This window comes from Podarcis gaigeae, assembly GCF_964106915.1.
Source record: "Podarcis gaigeae genome assembly, chromosome: 1".
NCBI classification, from domain to species: domain Eukaryota; kingdom Metazoa; phylum Chordata; class Lepidosauria; order Squamata; family Lacertidae; genus Podarcis; species Podarcis gaigeae.
Genome location: NC_139678.1, coordinates 34528774 through 34549799, shown reverse-complemented (window position 1 = coordinate 34549799; position 21026 = coordinate 34528774). Strand labels below are relative to the sequence as shown.

General features: G+C 41.3%; 1 protein-coding gene and 2 long non-coding RNA genes across 14 annotated transcripts in view; 2 read left to right on the top strand and 1 right to left on the bottom strand.

Annotated features, from left to right (window-relative positions):
- The window catches only part of NPAS3 (neuronal PAS domain protein 3), a 617308-nt gene that overhangs the window by 561645 nt on the left and 34637 nt on the right, over nt 1-21026 (top strand). For all 12 annotated transcript variants that reach the window (XM_083740963.1, XM_083740962.1, XM_083740958.1 and 9 more), the window contains one exon: nt 6407-6525. In XM_083740963.1, the coding sequence (XP_083597089.1) occupies nt 6407-6525 (119 nt within the window). The remainder of the gene's footprint in view (nt 1-6406; nt 6526-21026) is intronic.
- Nucleotides 15144-18720, top strand: LOC310846541. Its single transcript, XR_014565390.1, has 2 exons — nt 15144-15601; nt 18469-18720. It is a non-coding gene; the product is annotated as an uncharacterized lncRNA (long non-coding RNA).
- On the bottom strand, nt 17077-19906 carry LOC310846540. The gene is made up of 3 exons (XR_014565389.1): nt 19785-19906; nt 18649-18872; nt 17077-17286 (listed from the first exon to the last, which is right to left on the bottom strand). It is a non-coding gene; the product is annotated as an uncharacterized lncRNA (long non-coding RNA).

The following is a 21026-nucleotide window of genomic DNA, read 5'->3' as shown; positions in this document are numbered from 1 at the left end:
ATAGATGCTTTGCAGTAAGATGGAAAACAACAATTGTTGTTGCCGTGGTAGTATTCATACTGTTTTGCTCTTTGTAGTGCCATAGCTTCCTGCATAATATCTTGTGTTGGGTGTCATGTACTTTCAAAGGCTAGCTTTATTATCTCCCATTCTCCCTCCTCCTCCACCACCACCACCCCTTGAACTCTTTACCGCTTTAGAGTCCTGTGCAGAAACACCCACTGGTAGCAGCTTGACTTTGTCATTATGCATATTTTCCGCAGAGTGGTGTCATCCAAACACTAGCTGTGTGAGCAGCATGAGGCAGTTTAAATGCTCTTCACTTCCTCAGGGGAGCCCCACACCAAGAAGCATGCTCCTGCTTGGCATATGAAAATCTGGAATGGAAGCTCTTTTAGTATGTTCGGTAAATCACAAGCAGAGTGGCAATGGTAGGCAGCAGAAGCAGGATTTTTGTGGGCTTAAAAAAAGAAAAGAAAAAGACTTCTTATGTTCTTAAGTTGTTCTCTTCTCCCCCCTCCACCTCTCAGTTTATTTTATTTTAATGCCACTTTTAGTGGGCCAGTAGTGGCAGTACTAAATTACAGCTGTTTCCCCAACTCTGCTCTAGTCTAAAATGCTAGTTAATGATTCACAAGATACTAAAGAAAAGCAGCAAAACTTCCCAACAGGATGAGAGTCCCTTGATCCTGTTAGGACAAAGTATATTACCATCGGGGTATATCTTTCAAATTATCTTTATAACCACATATCCGCTCTTTAACATGAAGCAGTTACAATTTATAATAGCATTTCCAAAGGATTTTGCATCCCCATGTCCGTGTTCAAGAAAAATAAACTAAGTTGCGTTAATTTCAAAACATTTATTTGGCTCCTAAATAAGTGGTCCCTTGTGCAGGAACATGATTCACAACAAGTTCAGTGATATCTTTGCCTACAGAGGGTAAATGATGTACCTCATAATGGACATTAGCCTGGTTTGTACAACACACTAAACCAAAACCATGGCTTAGCATGGACATGCAAGCATGAGGGTCCCTAGAAACAGGTTTTTAGGGCTTGTTCCCTGTTTGCTGAATGCTCTCCTCAGGGAAACACAACTCGCACCAGAACTGTCCACATTTAGATGCCAGGCTAAGATATTCCACTTTATCCTGGCTTTAGGGTGTTATGCTGTAGGGTGATTTCTGGTTTCTTTGTTGTGCTAATCTTTTATTTGGATGGGATACCCGTAGTTACAGCTTGTGGTTTGTCTGGTTCATAGGCAATCCCATTTCTGGGATCTGGGTGGGTTCGTATGGGAAAGGGTCGTCTTTCAGGTCTGGCCACATAAGGCTTCATATGTCAAAACCAGTACTTTGATCATCTCAGATAATGCATGTATTTCTGTTTTCCATTTAGATTTATGAAGTGTTAATTTCACTGGATGTTTTCTAGTTTTACCATGATTCAAAATAATATGCGGACCTTTTCACATTTCCAAACTACTCTTGTTTTAAGTATGAGTCTTGCATGCACACCTTTGCTATCATTTCTGTGCTAACAGACAGCATCCCATAACCCTGATAATTTCTGTTTGCCTTCTGCATACACTTGTTTGCTCTTTTCTTTTTTTAAAAAATCACGTTTGAAGGGTTACTAGAAATGTATGTTCTAGTATTATTATCTATTGAATTTATATACCGCCCTATACCCGAAGGTCTCAGGGCGGTTCACAGAACAAAATCAAAATATATAATCAAAATAAAAACAACAACTCAAAAACACCCCCCCCCCCAGAAAAAAACCACATTTTAAAAGAGCATAGGATGTCAATCAAATCAACCAAAGGCCTAGTTAAAAAGGAACGTTTTTGCCTGGTGCCTAAAGGTGTATAATGCTGTATAATGTGTATAATACATTTGAGTTCCATATTCGTATATATACATATTCTTTCCTTAGCTTTTCAGGGAAGTGTCTACTAGGATTGCAAGATCACCTGAGTGCCTGTTCAGAAACCTAAAAAGATCATATAGGGTTGTCTTACTGATGAGCATTTGCTTTGCGCTTTTCAACGGAGAATTTTATCTGCTCATTCATTGCGCACTCTTCCCATATCATGCTATCCTTGAGGATTTAAATGTTGGCCTGCATGCAACAGAACAACTTTTTCACATGCACCTGAGAATTGAAGTTTATAAATTAAGTGCTGCTCTGGCCTGATGCTAAGCACTCTCACCCACTCTGCCATTGAATGCTCAAAGATAATTAGAGCTATGAACCTTCACTGCCAAGCCAGCCACACCTCCAATTGTCTCCCAACCACTGCTTCTCTAAGGAAATGAGAATATGGCAAGGAAAAATGTAGAGAGGGACTGACAACAACCTTTGCGATATTGCGAAAGGTTGAGCTCAGGTGCTGTTCTTTTTCCTAATCCCATGAGAAAACAGCAGCTCCCCCCACCCACCCACCACATGCACTCCCTCCTTGTAATAAATGTAATAATCATAGTGCAATTCTATATGTGCCATCAATAATGGATGCTTTAGTAGAGATTTCTGCATTGCAAGGGTTTGGACTAGATGACCCTTGCAGTCCTTTCCAACTCTGCGATTCTGTGCTTCTATTTGTCTATGCAAAAGTCAGTTCCACTGAGCTCAATTCAACTAACTCCCCGGTATGTGTAGGATTGTATAAGATTGTAACCGGGTGTTGCAGATATCTATCTATCTTTGAGAAAGTCCCATTCAATTCGATTGTATGTATTTGTGCGTATGCGTAGATCAGTGCCGGATTTACGTATAAGCCAAACAAACTATAGCTCAGGGCCCCACTCTCTTGGGCTCCCCCAGAAATACACTTCTTCTTAATTGTATTTCAGTTCAACAATTACTTGGATAAAATACATATTTTGTTTTGTGCAAATGGCTTTAGATACCTTTTAGGTCTGTAAATTACCATATAGCATATATTCAACACAAAAAACAGCGACAATTTGTTGTTGACAAAGGACAGCTGGACATATAAAGGGCCCCATTACCTTCAGTAGCTCAGGGCCTCATCAAAGCTAAATCCAGAGCCCTGGCGTAGATAATTTGAACCCCATGCCATGATACGTAATTTGGCCTGATTTGGCAACCATATCTTGACAGCTAGCCGAATTGCAGATAAATCTAGCATATAGATTCTTCTATAGTGGTACCTCTGGTTACAAACGCTTCTGGTTACAAACGCTTTGGGTAATGAACTCCACTAACCTGGAAGTAGCTGCAACTGGTTGGGAACTTGGCCCCAGGATGCGAACAGAATCCAGGAGGCCCCATTAGCAAAAGTGCGCCTCAGGATAAGAATGGTTTCAGCTTAAGAACGGACCTCTGGAACGAATTAAGTTTGTAACCAGAGGTACCACTGTATAGGTTTGATCCGAGGTATTTGTTTACTCTCAATCAGCCAGCCCCCGACTACCTTTTCAGTGGTGCAGTTCTGTTCCTCTGCTGTTCTTCTGGATACCAGGATCATTTCAGGACTGCTGTGCTTCTCAGCCTTGTCTGTATTTATTGTCATGGTTATTGCTATGGGATGGATATGATTTCCATGGTCTGATTTATGAGATCAGTGTTGCTTCTCATGTGTGCAGTAGTCTACGGAGTGATTTATTGCAGTGATGGGTGGTAAATACTGAATCCCTCAAAATTCCATAAGCATATATTTCATCCCGGCTTCATTCAGATTATCAGACCCTTTTATATAATGGTGAGACATTATTAAATTACTTGAATAAAATTAGCGCTTAGAATGCATTCTATGAGAAGTGCAGCTTTCTGTTTCCCACCTTTTCTCTCTCTCCACAGCATGCTACTGTCCTTCTTGATTAGTACAATAATGAATGCGGACTTATTGTAAGTACAGTAAACCCTCAGCTTACGCAAGGGTTACATACCAGAGAAAGTGCCTAAAACCCAAATCATGTGTAACCAACACACGCTGGGTGCAATGGTGGGTGAGACTGCCAAAGTTTGTTTTTTTCCTGGGCACCCACCTCCTTTAAAAAAATAAAAAATTGAATATGTACAGGTTAAATGCACTTTAGGTTGTGAGTATAACCGTACAATAGTTGAAAAGGAAGAATCAGGGCTGTGTAACTCTCCTCCATATTTAGAAGATTACCATGAACAGCATTTCAGCATATTTTACTTGCTGCCTATGTTAGGTCATAATGTACTGGACTATAGCAACTGCATGTTTTAAGCTGATTCTAACATTTATTCACTCAGCAGGAAGAACACATGCTGTGGTTTCTTAATGTACACTTTAAGCACTGTACTGTAGAGTGTTGTATAATATCAGTAATAATTAATGGTGAGCCTCTCGCTGCCAGATCTGCTTATGACCCTTTTTGTGGTTTCAGGGTTCCAGTAACCTTGATCCTGATCATACATTTCCTTGCTTTGAAAATTTCATTTCTTAGATGTTGCAAACATGATATTGCTGAATGGAACTGAAATGTTGAGGCCAGGTTTGTGGCATGGTTTCTGATGGCTTCACGTTTGTTCAGGTCTCCAAGGACTAACACCAATAAATGTGAAAGAGACAAACAGCAGATTGGCATACTTTTCCATTTCCACCAGGATGGAAGAAAAAATGCACTAAATTAAGTCTAACCTTAAATGTATAATCTGTCCTTGGGAAGGAGAAAGGGGGAAAAAAAGGATATAGCATCTTCGAGCTCTCGGCATCCCTTACGAGAAAAAATTGGTTCTAAGGGTCTCTGATCTTGTGTTTTAGTAAAATAGAACTGCACGGCTGACTGACAGTTCTGATCTAAAGCATTTACGTTTAAGTTTTGATCTCTCTGCTTTTGATTAAAACTAATGAGCTCATTTAATTCAAAATGGGAATCTCTGATAAGAGAAATAAGGTTGATGTGATTGGATTAGAGGGGCAAATTAAACTCTTAGAGCAGAAGTTTGTGCTTATATAGTGTATTAAAAAGCTGTTGGCGTATTATGGCGTGTTAGATGATGAGAAAAATTTCATAGTAATTCATATTTAATCAGAAGAAATGAAAGTACTAAATATAACATGGCTCTGCTTTTCCCTCGAGTGATAAAGAGCTGTACATTTAAAATGACATGGAATTCATGCTCTCTAAAACAAAAAAAAGCCCACTCTTAAGAGAGACACTAAAGAAAGGGGCATTCTTGTTATTGTATTCATCACAACAGAGCTAATGCCATAAACACAATGTAAATGTGATCACATCAGTACAAGGTATATGCAAGGAAATATAACAAGAAAAGTCTTGCCTCATAACTAGCAATACTCTTTAAAGACACTAGTAAAACATTTTTTTGGTTAATTTAAACTCCCTATACAGAAATATTGCCAATATGGCTGTTTTTTATGAAGGCTTGCCCCACATTTAATTAATTTAGACAACGAAAGTGTATATTTACATTTGATATTAAAATGATATAAGCTTTCTGGTGAGCAGGCTATGTTCTTATTTTCAGGGAGACAAATGAGTGTTGCCATTATCTCTCCCCAACTTCCAAACCATTTCCAGCTAATGAAAGAGCAAAGAGAGAAGCAGACCTCAAGAGTGAGAGTTGCAGTTTATTATCTGAAGATTGTCCAGTGCATTTTTTCTAGACGTCTTACTTGAGAGCACTGGAGAAGGCCACACAGGACCAGTATAACTTACTAGGCAGAGAATAAATTGCTTCCATCCGCCACCAGCTTGAGGCTATCCTCTCTTTTTACTCTTCCTTAAAACACACACACACACACACACACCACCCACCTGGCTCCCTCTCTTTCCCTCCTAGTTATAGTCAAAGAAAGAGTTCCTAAGCAATCAGCCCAAGATAGTCTCTTGTTCTTTCCCCCTACCACAATCACCACCATCACCACAACACTGTTCATGCTGATCCTAGGGATAAATGTTAAAAGTAGGAGCAGGTTTGCATTACCTCAACAGTGAGGAAATCAGCAGCTTCCATGTGATCCATCATCTGATGCAGGAGGTGGTTCTGGTTAACATATATTATTTTCACCCTTCCAGCCATACTATAGAGTAGATGCAGTGAAAGGAATGAGCGATATCGAGTAGTTATCCATATGAGACATCCAACCTCCTTTCCTCTTCCATCTTTTCCAGTGACAACAGCAGGCCTTTTTTTGCCCAGTGGCACAAAGCATTTTCAGTGGGAAAACATTACAGGACGAAAGGATTACCCTCTCACTAGAATGGTGGTCCTGATCTAATTCAGGACGGGGGACGTATCCACAGCTGCCATTAAAAAATATATAGTGGGAGATCTATCATCAGGATTTCCCACTTCACATGAAGTAATTCAAAAGGATATTGTGAAAATGAAATTATCTATGAATTGTTTTATTTTGTTGTTGTTGTTTCTACTCTAGTGGAAGCCACAAGCCCCAGCCTACTTACAACGGACAACAATCTAGAGCGTTCTTTTTTCATCCGGATGAAATCTACCCTGACCAAGCGAGGTGTACACATAAAATCTTCAGGATATAAGGTAAACATTGGTCTTGCCTCCTTAGGAGTAGTTAGAAGTTTCCTTTACTCTCAAAGAGGATTGTGGTGGCTGAAGAGCTAGCATACTTAAGCATACTTCTTATATCTGGATATCTGCCAAAGTCTGAGCCTGGAAAGTTTGCCAAAGATTGAACAAGACTTTTAAAGTTAAGAACATTTCCGAAGGAAAAAGTACATGGATATTTTATTTATTTCCCATTGCTATTTATATTTCTAAATGGCTGTTATCTCCCCCCCCCCCCCTTTTGGAGGATGCAGTAGTCTGAAACTAATTAAATATCCCTGGAGGTTATGGCTGTCTTAAATCCAGTGACTGAGTAAATGGTGATCTGACCCACTAGTTTGAAGAAGTCAAAAATAACCATAGGAGGTGTGTGCAAATTTCTTCCATCACATATCATATGGGATAAAAAAAACAAAACAAAACAATGTAGCATTCTTCAGCCTCACTGTCTATCTGGAAAGACCTTGACTTACAACACTACTCAGAAGTAATTCCCATTAAGTTCAATGGGGCATTCTCAAATAACTGTGTGTAGCATTGCAGCCTTAGTAGCCCACAAAGAAGTAAATATTTAAGAATACCTGGAAATGACCCACTGAATGCAAATGACTTGCTTCTGTGGAAGCATGCATAGGGTTTACCTGTATGATTTAAAGGTTTATTGTCATTTTTTAAAAATCACATCCTGTTCATTGGATCTTACATGAACAGGACCTTACATACCATAGTCATTATTCTAAGGTGTCCTCTGTTTCCAGCCTGCCATTAGAATTATTCAAATTTTCCTGAATTTACATATGAGCCTTAAAAAGACCTATATGAGTAGATGTGACTTAAGGGCATCAGGAAACTGGCTTTAGTTATCACCACCCACCCCACCCCACCCAGCATTTATCACTGTCCATAAATAAAACATACCCAAGGTTTGCCTCTCCTTGTTTCCCTTGGGGTTAAGAATAAAGTAGCTCTTTAGTATAACCACAATTTTCAGTTTGAGCTCTTAACATTTGTTTACAGTCTGTGCTGCTGTCCTATTTTCTATTGTCCTGCAAGAGAGAGGAGCCTTGTCCAATCTTCCTGCTGGGTCATCCAATACATATTTAAATCCAAGTTCACACATCCTTTTGCCTTGCTTTGCTTTGTGTTGTTCGTTGTTGTTTTGTTTTCCTGCAGTCCGTCAGGACAGCAAGACACACAAAACATTAGCTCATGGGGTAAAATGGCAGTATTAAATGGTTATTGATCTTTCAGCTAGTGGGGGGACCACAGAATACAGCAACAGTGACAAAGTGCAACCTTGGAAAGGTCCAGGATTTGAAAATAATAGCAAAACTGACTACTTTCACTTCAGACAAGTGCCCAGGTAAAACCGAGGCTCTGGGCAGAAGCTTCAGGAATATTTAAGTACAATAATCCCTACTCTATTTTTCTTAAACCTTTTAAAAATGAGAACCTTAATCTTATCTCACCCAGCGATAGCAGCATATAGAACACATTCTGGTACTGTTCTTTCTAAAGTGAATAGCATTTCTTTTTGGTTCACTGTCACATTTATATCCCACATTTCTTCCAAAGAGCTCAAGGTGATGTTCATGGTTCTCCTTCTCCCAGTTTTTATCCTCACAAGAGCCCTTTGAGGTAGGCTAGGCTGAGAAGAGAGAGACGAGCCCAAGATCACCCAGTGAGCTCCGTGACTTCAAAGGGATTGAACCCTGGATTTCTGGATCCTAGTCCAACAGTCTTAACTTCTATTCTTCCCTGACTCTCACAGAGCATGAGCAGAGGTGTTTTTGTACCAAACAGGCTTGCATATTGTATGTGAGCACACGCATCAGCTGACATGCTAAAGACATGTCTATAAGCAGGAAATGGTTGAGAAAACAAGGAAAGGTGTACACTGTGCAAATGAAGACCTTTCTTTTTTACTTTTAGACAATGTCCTCTGAAAAGATGAAGCATCTCTTCAGTTAGATACTGGCAGGTGGAACTGAGTTTCCACCCCAGAACACCTGATTTGAATGTAAACAATGCTTTTGAAGGTTTAAGAAGCTATCTGACAACAAACCTTTTGTATATTTTTTTTAAAAAAAGAATTCCAAATTGAGTATGCAATTTCCATATTGTCACCTGTTTCATATTCACACATCATGCTAAACTTACAGCAGTCCCCTTTCTTCTTAGGCAAATTGCCATCCATTGAAAGCATGGATGGGGAACATTTGGTCCTCCAGTTCACACTGGACTACAGTTCCCATCATTCCTGATCATTGGCCATGCTGGCTGCGAATGATGGGAGTTGGAGTCGCCTCTTTCTCCGTGGTGTAAATGCTTTCTGTACTGTTTTAGTCACTACTGTTTAGCCTCTACACACAAATTAAGGACGAGGTATGACATTCCTCTAGTCCTGTAGTTGTTCATTGAACTTGAGGGAGGTAATTTTTCATAGGAGGAAACCCCAGAACAAAAAGGAAGTTTGTCCAGCTACGTAGGGTGAATGGTGTGGAGACTTCCAAGAGAACAACTTCCAGTTGGGTGGGGAAAAGCCCATGATTGGCTGGTATGCTTCCCTGAGTTTCTAGCCATGAGAAAGACCTGAACAGTGAGCACAGCAGGGAGGAAGACTTCCTCCCGTTAGAGCTCAGGCGTGGACTCCTGGGGACATATGAGCCTCAGGAGAAACCTGGTCAGCTTGCGGGGCACGTATTTTGAATGCACTTTCAAGACTTGAAAGAATGCTGAACCATCAGCATGCACTAAATATTGAATCCAGGATTTCAGCCCATGCCGAAAACTCTCTCTGAATTGACAGAAGAAATTACTTTAGTGCTGACCCATCATAGTAACTGAGTAAACAAGTACATTGGCTATCATGTTCTCAGCAGCAAGTTACACATAACCTCAGGCATCTGTGAATGTGTGTTCTTGAAAGAGAAAATATTTGCTGCGATGCAGAGATCATTCTGGCCTTCAGCTGAGCCTCTGGTGGAATAAGGAAATGCCTTGGGATGTTTAGCCACCATGAAGGCAGCCTATGTGAGAGGACACCAGGGACATTTTATTTCAACAATTTATCCGTAGCACAGAAGATCTAAATATACACTTCACTAAAGTCTTAAAAGAATATATATATATATATATATATGGTATGAGCCAATGTCACAGACTGCTTTTGCAGACAGATTGGTTTTCTCTCGGTAAAAATTTGAAGAATTCCTTTTTAAAGGAATCTGTCAGACAAATGTCCAAAGCACCTGTGGAAAAAGCACAGAAATCTTAATAATTAAACTTGTCTTTTGTCTTTTTAACAGTTAGTACTAATCATAGCACATTATCTTTAAAAGAGAGTTGGGGGGGGAATGTTGATTTGATAAGCTCAGTGAAAACTAGAAATGCAAATGTTCAATCACAGGCAGACAGCCAAAATTTCAGTAATGGAGACTGAAAATTTGATTAATTTCTTTCCTATAAATCAACTCCCATGTACAGAAATAATTTTGAAATACGTTAGCTCACAAAATAGAAAAATGTTGAAAGCTACAGAAATGGTTTCCACAAACAAGTCCTTATGCACCAAATTTAATTTTGTGCAGTGCTAATTTCCTGACATCCCAAAACTAGGTGTTGTATCAAGGTTGTTTGTGGGGATGATTATAAGTGACTCAGTGATTTAATAAAGCGCTCTTAAAAGTTGCACTAAGGACATAAGTCTTGTATTACTGGAGCAGAATAAAGGGCAGGGGGACATTTTCATGGGGAGGTGAAGTCAGCTGAAGAGTGGGGCAAGATGAATTTTTTGTTTGTTTGACTAAAGTATTCTTATACCACCCTCTTGAAAAACACCTTGAGTATGTTCTCTCTTCATGCAGAACATACTCAAGACTATACAGTAAACAGCAGCTCATTTTAAGACCATATGATGTCTTTCCTTCTTTCTTTCTCTCTCACCTAGATAGCTCAGTCAGTAGCGCACAAGACTCTTAATCTCAGGGTCATGGTTTTGAGCCCCATGTTGGGCAAAGGATTCCAGCACTGCAGGGGGTTGGACTAGATGACCCTCGTGGTCCCTTGCATCTCTACAATCCTATGATTCTAAGAATGTTAACAATGGGAAAGAGCTGTAGCTCAGTAGCAGAGCATCAGCTTTGCATGCAAATGTCCTGGGATCAGGCCCCAGTGTCTTCAGGTGGGATTAGGAGAACCCTGGTCTGAAAACCTGCAGAGCCACAGCTAATGTAGGCAGTAATGAGGGCATGGATTAATAAATTTGAATAATAATAATAATAATAATAATTCAAAACAAAAAAATCTTACATAAGCAAAATGGTATCTTAATATGGCAGAGGCAAAAAAGATTTGATTCTATAAATGAAGGTTATGCCTTTTAGTTTATTTTCATAATTAACCTCCATCTGATATGGCAGATTGCACCCTATTAGATAAGCTGCTCCTATAATGTCTATAGATATCTTATAGATTAGCACAGTGTAGTCTTACCCATGTCAGTAAGTGTTGTTTGCAACTAGGCCTTTGCTTTAAGTTCCTATGAAAATAGTGTTGCCAGTGTAGTTTTTCATCATCAATTGTAAAGGTTAAAGGGGGGGGGAGGGAGGGAGGGAGGGAGGGAGGGAGCGCTGGACAACTCCCCCCACCCAGCTTGTACTGAACAAAAGAGCTGATACACAATAAACAAACATGCATTATGGGTTGCCTTCAGTCACTTTATAGTCATATACATTCATAAATTTTGATACAGCTGTAAGAAGCCGACTTTGATGGGACAAAGCTCACAGAAGAGCTTTAGATCATAGGAGTAACCAGAGACGAAGTTTATGTTGACAATTTATCAGCAATTCTCTGTCAAAAAAAGAAATGTTTTTAGTGTTTACCTATTAGCAGTTGCATGCAGATTATGAAATTGTGTTTTGGGGAAGAAAGCCTGCCATCTGTCTTTTCTTCAGGGGTTTTTTCTCTTCTTTTTACACTTTATCAAGTTAAACTTACAAATATCTTGTTTTGCAAAGCAGAATAGAACATGTGGTGTCCATTACATGGACAAGGACAAAGCAAAACAGACTCAGCAGCAATGTAAGTCACTTAAGTCAGGAATTTTAGAATCACAGAGCAACTGATGCCTTGTGTGTACCATCCGTGAGAGTTATTCAGCTTTTCCATTCATTGCATTATCAGCTGGAAAGCTATTTCTCTCATTTCATTAGTGCTGGAAAACTAATTAATTCATTGCTCAAGAAGTGCTAAAAGGTTTCTTTAACAAGGACTATGTATGAAACAATGTCTTTTTGTTGCATGAGAAGCTGTCATGGAGAAAGGAGAAGATACATTTAATATCTCCTTTTTTTGTTCAGATATGCCAAGATTTTATCAATAATACTGGTTTTCTGCACCAGTACTCATCTCCAGGAAAACACACACTGTGTAGCTGCCTGGATGACACCTCTAAAAATATGAATGTTGATGAATCTGTTAAATTGGCAGAAACTGTGCACACTATCATGAGACAGGGATTTCTGAAAAGACAGTTGCCAGGTTCTTCCATGTATAACCTGTGCTTGTATGGCAAGGCATTTATTGTGCTATAAAACCCATCACTGATTTTGGCCAGTTCAGATTGATTCTGCAGGAGCTGTAAGTAATGAACCCTATGGACAGAGCCAAAGGGGAAAAACATGCCAATAAACTTTTGGCTGCATCAGTACAGGCTGTAGAGTTAATTTAACCACAGTTTCTTTTACCAGATCATGTAGCCATTGCCCTTCAAAACAGGAATATGTATCCAAAACAATGTAAAGTGCCAAATTCCAGCCTTTTCTTAAATTTAGCTGTTGAAACAGGTGTTCAGGTGTTGTTTTTCCTTAACACCACAGAGAACTTACCAAACTTTCCCTTTGCACCAAACAACAACAGCATGGCAATTCAATGACTTACCGTATGTATTGTGTTAGTTAAAAGTCATTTTGAGCAGTTTCTCAAAACTGACCTTACCTTCTTCTTTTTCCTCTTAGAGGGCCTATGTCTTTCACAGTTAAAGAGAGCAGTTTTCCTTTCTCTGCCTCTCCACTGTACCTGTGAGATATCTTGTCATGCATATCTTATCTAGGCACAGAGAGCCTCTGTCAATATTCCCACTGGCTTCACACGTCATTTGTAGCCTGCAATGTCAAAGCAGTTTCATTGGTCTAGTAGAGGGGTGGTTTACCTTCCCACTCTCCACTGGCAGGAGCAAAGTCTGACTCCACCCCATTTGATTTACGCTTGCTTGAGCAAGCAAATTTCCATTTCTTATAGCAGGAGCAAGATAGATTGCAATGGCTCAGTTCAGATATTACACTATGGGCTGCCACTTTGTGAATATGAATCACCCTTATGTATTCCTTTCCACTACCTCCTCCCCTCACATACTGTGATTCCTTCATTCCCTTCCTCTTAGGTGTTATGTGCACACCGGGCAGCTTTGCATAAGCCATTATTTGTCTGGGAACTAGGAATGGAAAACATGATCAAACCATGGTTTCTGTTTCCAGGGGTTTGCACATACTTTGCCCGGTCTGACAAACAATGGTTTGGCAGAACATAGAACAAAGAGGGAGATAAAAAGAATCACAGTACACAACAGGATGATAGTGTGTGTGAACCTGAGGTTTGTTCACACAGCTGAAAGCCCTGATTGGACCATTTTTGAAATCTGGCTCATGTTCTAATTTCGTATTTTATGAATTACCAGTGACCAGGTGGTAGCCAGCATGATTTTACCTTTCAGTAATTTAGTAAATGTCTACTCAAATACAAAAAAGCAAAAACGCTTAACGTTGATGGACTGACAATTGTTCTGAAATATCATCACTCTACTTTACTTATAATGTGATTAATTCGAGAACAAATTACTAGTAACCTCTTCTTGAAAAAAAGCATATTTAAGGTAGCATGTTTGTCAGAGCCACCCGAGGTCCCAGCTCACAAGAGACCAAAGTCCAGTCCAAGTTATATACAAAAGGCTTTATTGAAGAACATTGTTGTCATTACATCCAAGCTCCGTGGCTCCTCATCTGTTACCCTTAGATGTTAGAAGTCCCCTCTGAGTCAGTCCCGCCCCTGCACCAGCTTAAGAGGCTTGTACTGCTCCACCTTTTCCTCTCCTTCCTTTTCCGCAGGGTCTTTCTGCCCCCCTGTGCTCCCTCCCTCCGGGACTCCCCCGAGGCTGAGTCTTCTGACGCCTGCTCCCCCCTCCTTCGTGCTTTGGGACCAGGCTCCTCCTCAGGGCTCTCCTCATTTCCGCGCGCCTCCACATTTGAACTTGGCGCGCGTACGTTGCCTCTGACCTTCCTTTCGACCGTTACGCTACTCTCGGTACTACACTCCTCCCCTTCCGGCAGGACGTTCTGCTCCGAACTCCTTCCCCTCTCTGCTTCCTGTTCTGCTCTTTCTGACACACTGGCAACTCCACCCCCTTCACTCCGTTCCGACGGAGAGGCCGGTCCCGATCTCCAGCCCCCACTGGGGACTCCCCCTTCGTTCCCCTGCTTCTGACTGCCTCCCTCTCTACTGCCCCTTGGCCTGACCAGGGGGGCTCCCTTTTGGGAATCCTCGGATTCACTTGACGGACTCACTGACAACCTCGGGTCGTCGTCGTCCTCTTCCTCGTCGCCCTGGGACCCCTCCCCCTCGCTCTCTGTCCCTGAAACCCTGACAATGTTAGTTAAAGAAAATTAATTTCTCTGTGTTAAATTTGCCAGCTTTGGAGTTAATTACCTTAGCACAAGAATCCATTAATAAATGTTAAGGAAGCAAGGGAAAATTGGTCAAGTTTTTTAAAAATGCCTTGATTTCAACTGCAGATATACTAGAAGTCTATCATAATTTGTTATTGATGATCCAAGAATGCAAATTTTGCACTGTTTTCACTTATGCCTATATGGTTTTCTTATGATTTTATTTTAGTAGCCATTCTAATTCAGGACAGCAGAATTCTGTTCCAGTGCTAGCAAATAATTGTTATGTGTGTGCTGATGACATAGCTCTACTGTCATACCCTCTGACACGACATTGCCCCAAACTGGGACACCATCCTCTGGGTACGCACTCCTGCATGAGTCACATGACCTGCACAAAATTACGGACTCGAAAAAAGCACTTTTAGGGTGCCCAGAACCCAAAGTCATGGACCCCAAAATATGTGTTTTGGGGAACCATGTGAAATTGCAGACCCAAAAATAAATGCTATTCTCAGGGTGAGATCTCAGCCCAAAATCGCATGAGAGCACGGCACCCAAAATAGCGTATTCTGGGAAAAGATGGGACATCCCATTTTTTCCAGGACAGTTGATGGGTATGTATTATATGATGAACCCCAGTGAAGGGGATTCACAATTAGCAGGCCTCATCCTCAACACTGGTCTGTCTGCATAGTCCCAACACATGCGAAGTGCATGTGAGTAGGCCCTGTATGCTTATTTCAGAATCCTGAGCATAGCTAGTTTTCCAGTTCTCTGTATATATGAAATGTATCTAGACTTATCTGGACAGAACAGTGAGCATGTCTCTAGGTAAGGCTACAGCCTGCTGTTGTGTTCCTACTTTGTTTCCTGCGCATGTTCCCTGTGCATGTATTAGCCCTTTTCAGGTGTTACTTTCATGGTTAAGGTCAACACATGACATGAGAGACAGCAGAGATAGGTGGATTAGCTCCACCTCCTGTCACTGTTCTGATCACCTTCCAACTTCCATGACATGAAGCAGGGAGCTTCCTGGACCCATGAAGCCTCCCCCTGTGTTTTAGAACCCTGAATTCTGAAATGCAAGGGAAACCCCATGAGCATGGAAGTTGGACTGTGATCAGAACAGAGACAGAGCTAACATGCCCCAATGCCCCATTGTCTCCCTCATATGTTTAATTTGGAATCTAATCCCTGAAGGAGGCTTATAGTTCATCTAAACAGAGTTAATGCCATGCCCTCTGGTGTTTTACTCCTACGTGGCAGCTAAGCTGGGCACAGGATTTTAAAATGTTCTGGGAGAAGCTGCTTCCCACAAAATTGAGGTGTGATTTTTGTTCCTTCCCCTGCCAAACAATGGAGACAAGTTCTCAATTTCATCTAAGCCATGAAGTTGTAAAAATGCAGTGAAAAATATCACCAAAGGGATTATGTATTCCTACAGTCATCAGAAAATGGAGCTGTAGTATAGATCAAAACCTTGGCATTGCGACTTAGCGTGGGATTTGAAGATCTTGAGATGCAAGAATCAGTTGCTGACGCTGGGGAGCATATCAACTCATGGCATGCATTAAGGGGGAAATGAACTGTTTAGCTTACCTATATTATTCATACAATAATATTATACAATGAGCTGTCGAGGCTTCCTATAGAATCAACAAAAAGGAGAAATTACTCATGATTTAATCCTCAGCTCTGCTCACAATTTGGTACAAACTGCTTGGAACTCATATGGCTTTTATACTCAGCATATATGCATGGAAAACTGCCCAGAAAATCTGTTATTTCTGTATTTAATTTCAAAAGGAAAAACGTATTAAGAATTAAATGATGACGCATGTTACAGTTAGGAAATTTGAATTCAATTCCTTTGGTGCAGAAGTACGCAGTGTTGTGCCCTCCTGATCCCATCATGCTTGACCATTGGGAATGCTTGTTGGGAGTCCAGGAATATCAGGTGTGGAAGCTATTTAAAACTTCTACAACAGAGGCTCTAGTAGGCAGTGACTGACCAGGAAAGTGAACGTGGAGCCCAGTATGCAGTAGCTGCAAAAAGGCAAATTCCATGTTTTAAGGGATCATTAGGAAAGGGATTGAGAATAAATCTGCTAATATCATGATGCCATTGTACAAACTACAACCACACATTTGGAATACTTTGGAATACAAATGTTCACACATTTGGAATACTTTGTTTGGGCACCACACTTCAAAAAGGAACTGGGAAAAGTTCATCAAAATCAGCCAAAATTACCATGGAGTTAGAACACCTATGTAAGGAAAAGTTACAACATTTGAGGGGTTTTTGTTCAGAACAAAGTCAAATAAGGGGGATAGATGTGTGTAAAATTATGCTCAGTGTGAAGAAAATGGATAGATAAAAACACCCCCCCCAATACTAGAATTTGCAGTCATCCAATGACGCTGACAGGTGGGAGACTCTGAAGAGACAGAAGGAAGTAAGGTAAAGGTAAAGGGACCCTGGATCATTAGGTCCAGTTGTGGATGACTCTGGGGTTGCAGCGCTCATCTCGCTTTATTGGCCAAGGGAGCCAGCGTACAGCTTCCGGGTCATGTGGCCAGCAAGACTACGCTGCTTCTGGAGATCCAGAGCAGCACACGGAAACACTGTTTACCTTCCCGCTGAAGCGGTACCTATTTATCTCCTTGCACTTTGACGTGCTTTCGAACTGCTAGGTGGGCAGGAGCTGGGACTGAGCAACGGGAGCTCACCCCGTCATGGGGATTCGAACCACCAACCTTCTGATTGGCAAGTCCTAGGCTCTGTGCCACCCATGTCCCTTGCACAGAAGGAAGTATTTTGTCCTTATTCGTCATTATAAAATTGCATCTGAATGCCATTTGCTGGAGGATCACAAGCGGAGAGAGCGTTGTTGTGCTTAGTTCCTACTTGCAGGTTTCCCACAGGCATCTGGTTGGCCACTGTGAGAACAGGATGGTAGACTAGTTGGGTGTGTGATCTGATGAACTCTTCTTATATTTTTAATGTCTGCAGTGGATTAGCAAAGACACAACAAACGGCATCAGCATGGCAAAACAGAAAAGGGGCCCTATCATGACAAGAGGATTTCCTTTTAAAAGTCTTACTTAAATGAAGGGACAAAAAATGTACCAAATGTAAGCTTACAATTAAGGGATCAAAAAAGTAATTTATGGAGGAGGATTTAATGTATAAAAGTTGTATCATTAGAGTTTATTTAAATCAGTAGCCATTGCATGAGATGGGAGACTCTTTTATGGATTGGAAGCAGAGGCCAGTTTGGCAGTTTATGTAAAGGAGGAGAGTAAACCTTGGAGTTTTCCAAAGATCTGTTTTAGGACTGGAGTCATGTCAATTATACTGAAATGTGAGATCAAGATTGAACAGCAAGATAAGACACTGGGAAAGTTGGACATGGGAGTGGGAAGTAAGTTTAGGACAAACAAACAAAGTTTCATACAGGGATTCACTTAAATAATTTGTTGCTGATAAATTTGGCCATTAGTTTACAAGAATTATGCAGTTTCGTTGGGCTAGGTCTAGCAAATAGCTACATTCTGTGAGAGCTAAAAATCACACCTCCATATTCATGCCAATATTCATGCTGACTACCTACAAACTATCTGGAACCTGGTGACAAATAATTGGAGATAACTACCATCATAGTGCCTTTTGTTTGCAAGCTTCTCAGGGGCATCTCTCTGGCTGTTTCTCAGAGACAGAATGTTGACTAGACACATTCTATGTAGGCAGTTCTTGTGTTCTTAAAATGCAGACCCACAAGGAAGCCTTAAAACTCCTTTCATTTAAGTGGTTTTGATTCAAAAGTATGTTTAAGGATGAGATGTATTGTTCCTTATGCTTAGTGGACACACGAGAAAGTCCTACTTTTTAAATAAAAAAGCACTATTGTTTTTGTGTATTGCATAATTTCCATATTGTGCAGGAAATTCCACACTATTCATTAATTTATTTTTGGTTAAACTGTTGCCGCTGGTGTGTTGCTGCATTTATCATTGGAATTTAAGCAAATGCACTAAAACAGCAAAATGAGTACATAGGACTGATTATTTCTTAATATCGAAATGTTTTATCTTCCTGTGGCACTGTGGAGTGTACAAAGTGTGCACGCTTCGAATGACATTCCTTAATAGCATTTGTACCTGCAATTAATTCTTTAATAAATTTCAGATAGCTCTCTGTGCTTTCAAGCCCAGTGAAGGATCTGTGAACACACGATGCCGTAGTGTTTTTGAAATTAAATGGCTATGAGCTTGAATCAGTGCAGGATTGACGTCTACTATATATCCCATGGAAGATTTCCAAGCAAGGATGAGATATCAGTATTAAAAATAATAAAGGATAACAAACCTTTATTCCTGGTGCCTCACACAGCTCTGCTTCCCTATCCTCCTGCTCTGTAAATAAAAGTATTAAAAGAGACTCTTGCTTTGTGCATAAGAGACTGCTTGGTAAATAGAAATTAGTACTCCATGGCAACATGGACTCCCCTTCAAGCTGGGCTCTCATAAAAAGGCAGCTCTAGCGAATCCAGAAGCCAACAGCAGAGAGTTTCAGCACAGCAGCACAGTGTTCTGCTGGGGAGAGGAAAACAGTCATTAACCCACCTTTTAACCACTTTCTTCCATTAGAGTGTGTCGCTCATCCATTATTCCACCTCCAGCACCCTCTGCTTAACTACCCGTTGTTTAATCAATTCATCGCTCTTTAATCAGTTTAGAAAAGAACAAGTGGAAATAGCCACCCACTTACTGTTGTTGGCGACGGTGCTTGGGGGTACTTTCCTGCTGCTGCTGTTACAAGTGGCATGAACACACACACAGAAGCTACAGGTTGGCACAGATGCGGCCAATTCCCTTTCCCTTAATTTGCCGCTGAAATGAGGATTGTCTCTCGCAACATCAAAGTAGGAATAAAGGAGAATGCCTCTAAGTGTATGCCGATTGCTTCCTTCTAACCTCTTATTAACAGCAACCAGCTCACATACCCAGATGCAGGCACCAGCACATCCAGAATTATAAGTTAAGTCAGTGGACAAGCCGGAAGGCTTTGGGGCACCAAAGAGAGCAATTTCTCCCCACCAAGTGGCAACCCCAACCACCAGCAGTCCAGGATCAACCCCGGGCATTGTAGGGTAGGAGCAGAGGAAGCTGCCTTATACTGAAACAAACCATTGGCCCATCTGGCTCAGTGCTGTCTGCACTGACTGGCAGCAGCAGCTCTCCAGGGTTTCAGACAGAGAATCTTTCCTATTCCTACCAGGGGGTGTCAGGGATTGAACCACCTTCTGCATGCAAAGCAGGTGCTCTGGTACTAAGGTGCAACATCATAGGAAAAGCCTTGTGCTGAGTTAGACCATTGGTCCATCTGGCTCATTACAGCTGATTGGAAGTGACTCCAGGTTTCCAGCAGGAGACCTTCTCAGCCCTAACTGGAGATGCTGAGGGTTAAATCTAGGATGTTTTGCATGCATAGCATATGCTTACCCCCTGAGCTATGGCCTCCCATGCAGACTTTATTGAAATGGATGTGAGCTGCACAAGAAAAAGCTCCCAGTCATTTGGTGAGGCTGGTGCAAGAGAATCTCCCAGCAGATTGTGCCCCATTCAGGGGACAACAGTTTATGGTAAGACTCTTCACCCTTCCAACCTGAAAAGACAGAGAACTTTCAGGTCGGAGTTGGTGGCAGATGCCCCTTTCAGCAAGGGGGAAATGGGGAAGAAGAGCATTGAGGAAGGTAGTGGAAACTGGCTACACGAAGACAAGATAGGAAGAAAGGGGAAAAAGAATAGCTGAGTTAAGGCTGGATTGGACCTTGCAGAGGAAGGAGAGAGAACTGAGCTGCATGGAAGAAGCCCACAGCTCCAGTCCCAAATGGCATCAAATTTTAAATCACACAGATTTGGAGCTTTTGGGAACCTTTGGCTCAATTTTCCACCTACTGGCTCAAGATTATATCCTCCTCTCCTCTTTCTGAAGACAGATGATTATAACAAAACCCCATTAACCTCAGATCGCTTCCGGTGGAGGGTTAGCTCACTATGGTACTGCTCAACATCTGCCATTGTGCTCAGTGGAAGGCCTTTCTATGCAATGTGTTCTCTATTGTTGTCAAGCTGAGAGCATCCAGCGTCCCCAGGTTTCTTCTCAGGGCTCCTCCAGATGACCTATTTATGAAATCCTCCTGATTTGCTGTCACAAACTTTACGTGGGGGTTAGGTTTTATCTGGTCTTTTATTGAGCATTCATTCCAATTTGCTCTCAGGGTGTTTGTACCTCTTCCTGTTTATCATTAGATCATTACTCACTTTTCAGTGTGTTTCCCTAACCACAAAATATCCCTTTCTTTTTAAAAGTGGGTAGGACATTGCTCCATCTCACTGGAGGCAGTGAGAGATTTTACTTTCTTGGGCTCCATGATCACTGCAGATGGTGACAGCAGCCACAAAATTAAAAGACGCCTGCTTCTTGGGAGAAGGGTAATGACAGGCCTAGACAGCATCTTGAGAAGTAGAGACATCACCTTGCCAACAAAGGTTCGTATAGTTAAAGCTATGGTTTTCCCAGTAGTGATGTATGGAAGTGAGAGCTGGACCATAAAGAAGGCTGATCGCCGAAGAATTGATGCTTTTGAATTCTGGTGCTGGAGGAGACTCTTGAGAGTCCCATGGACTGCAAGAAGATCAAACCTCTCCATTCTGAAGGAAATCAGCCCTGAGTGCTCACTG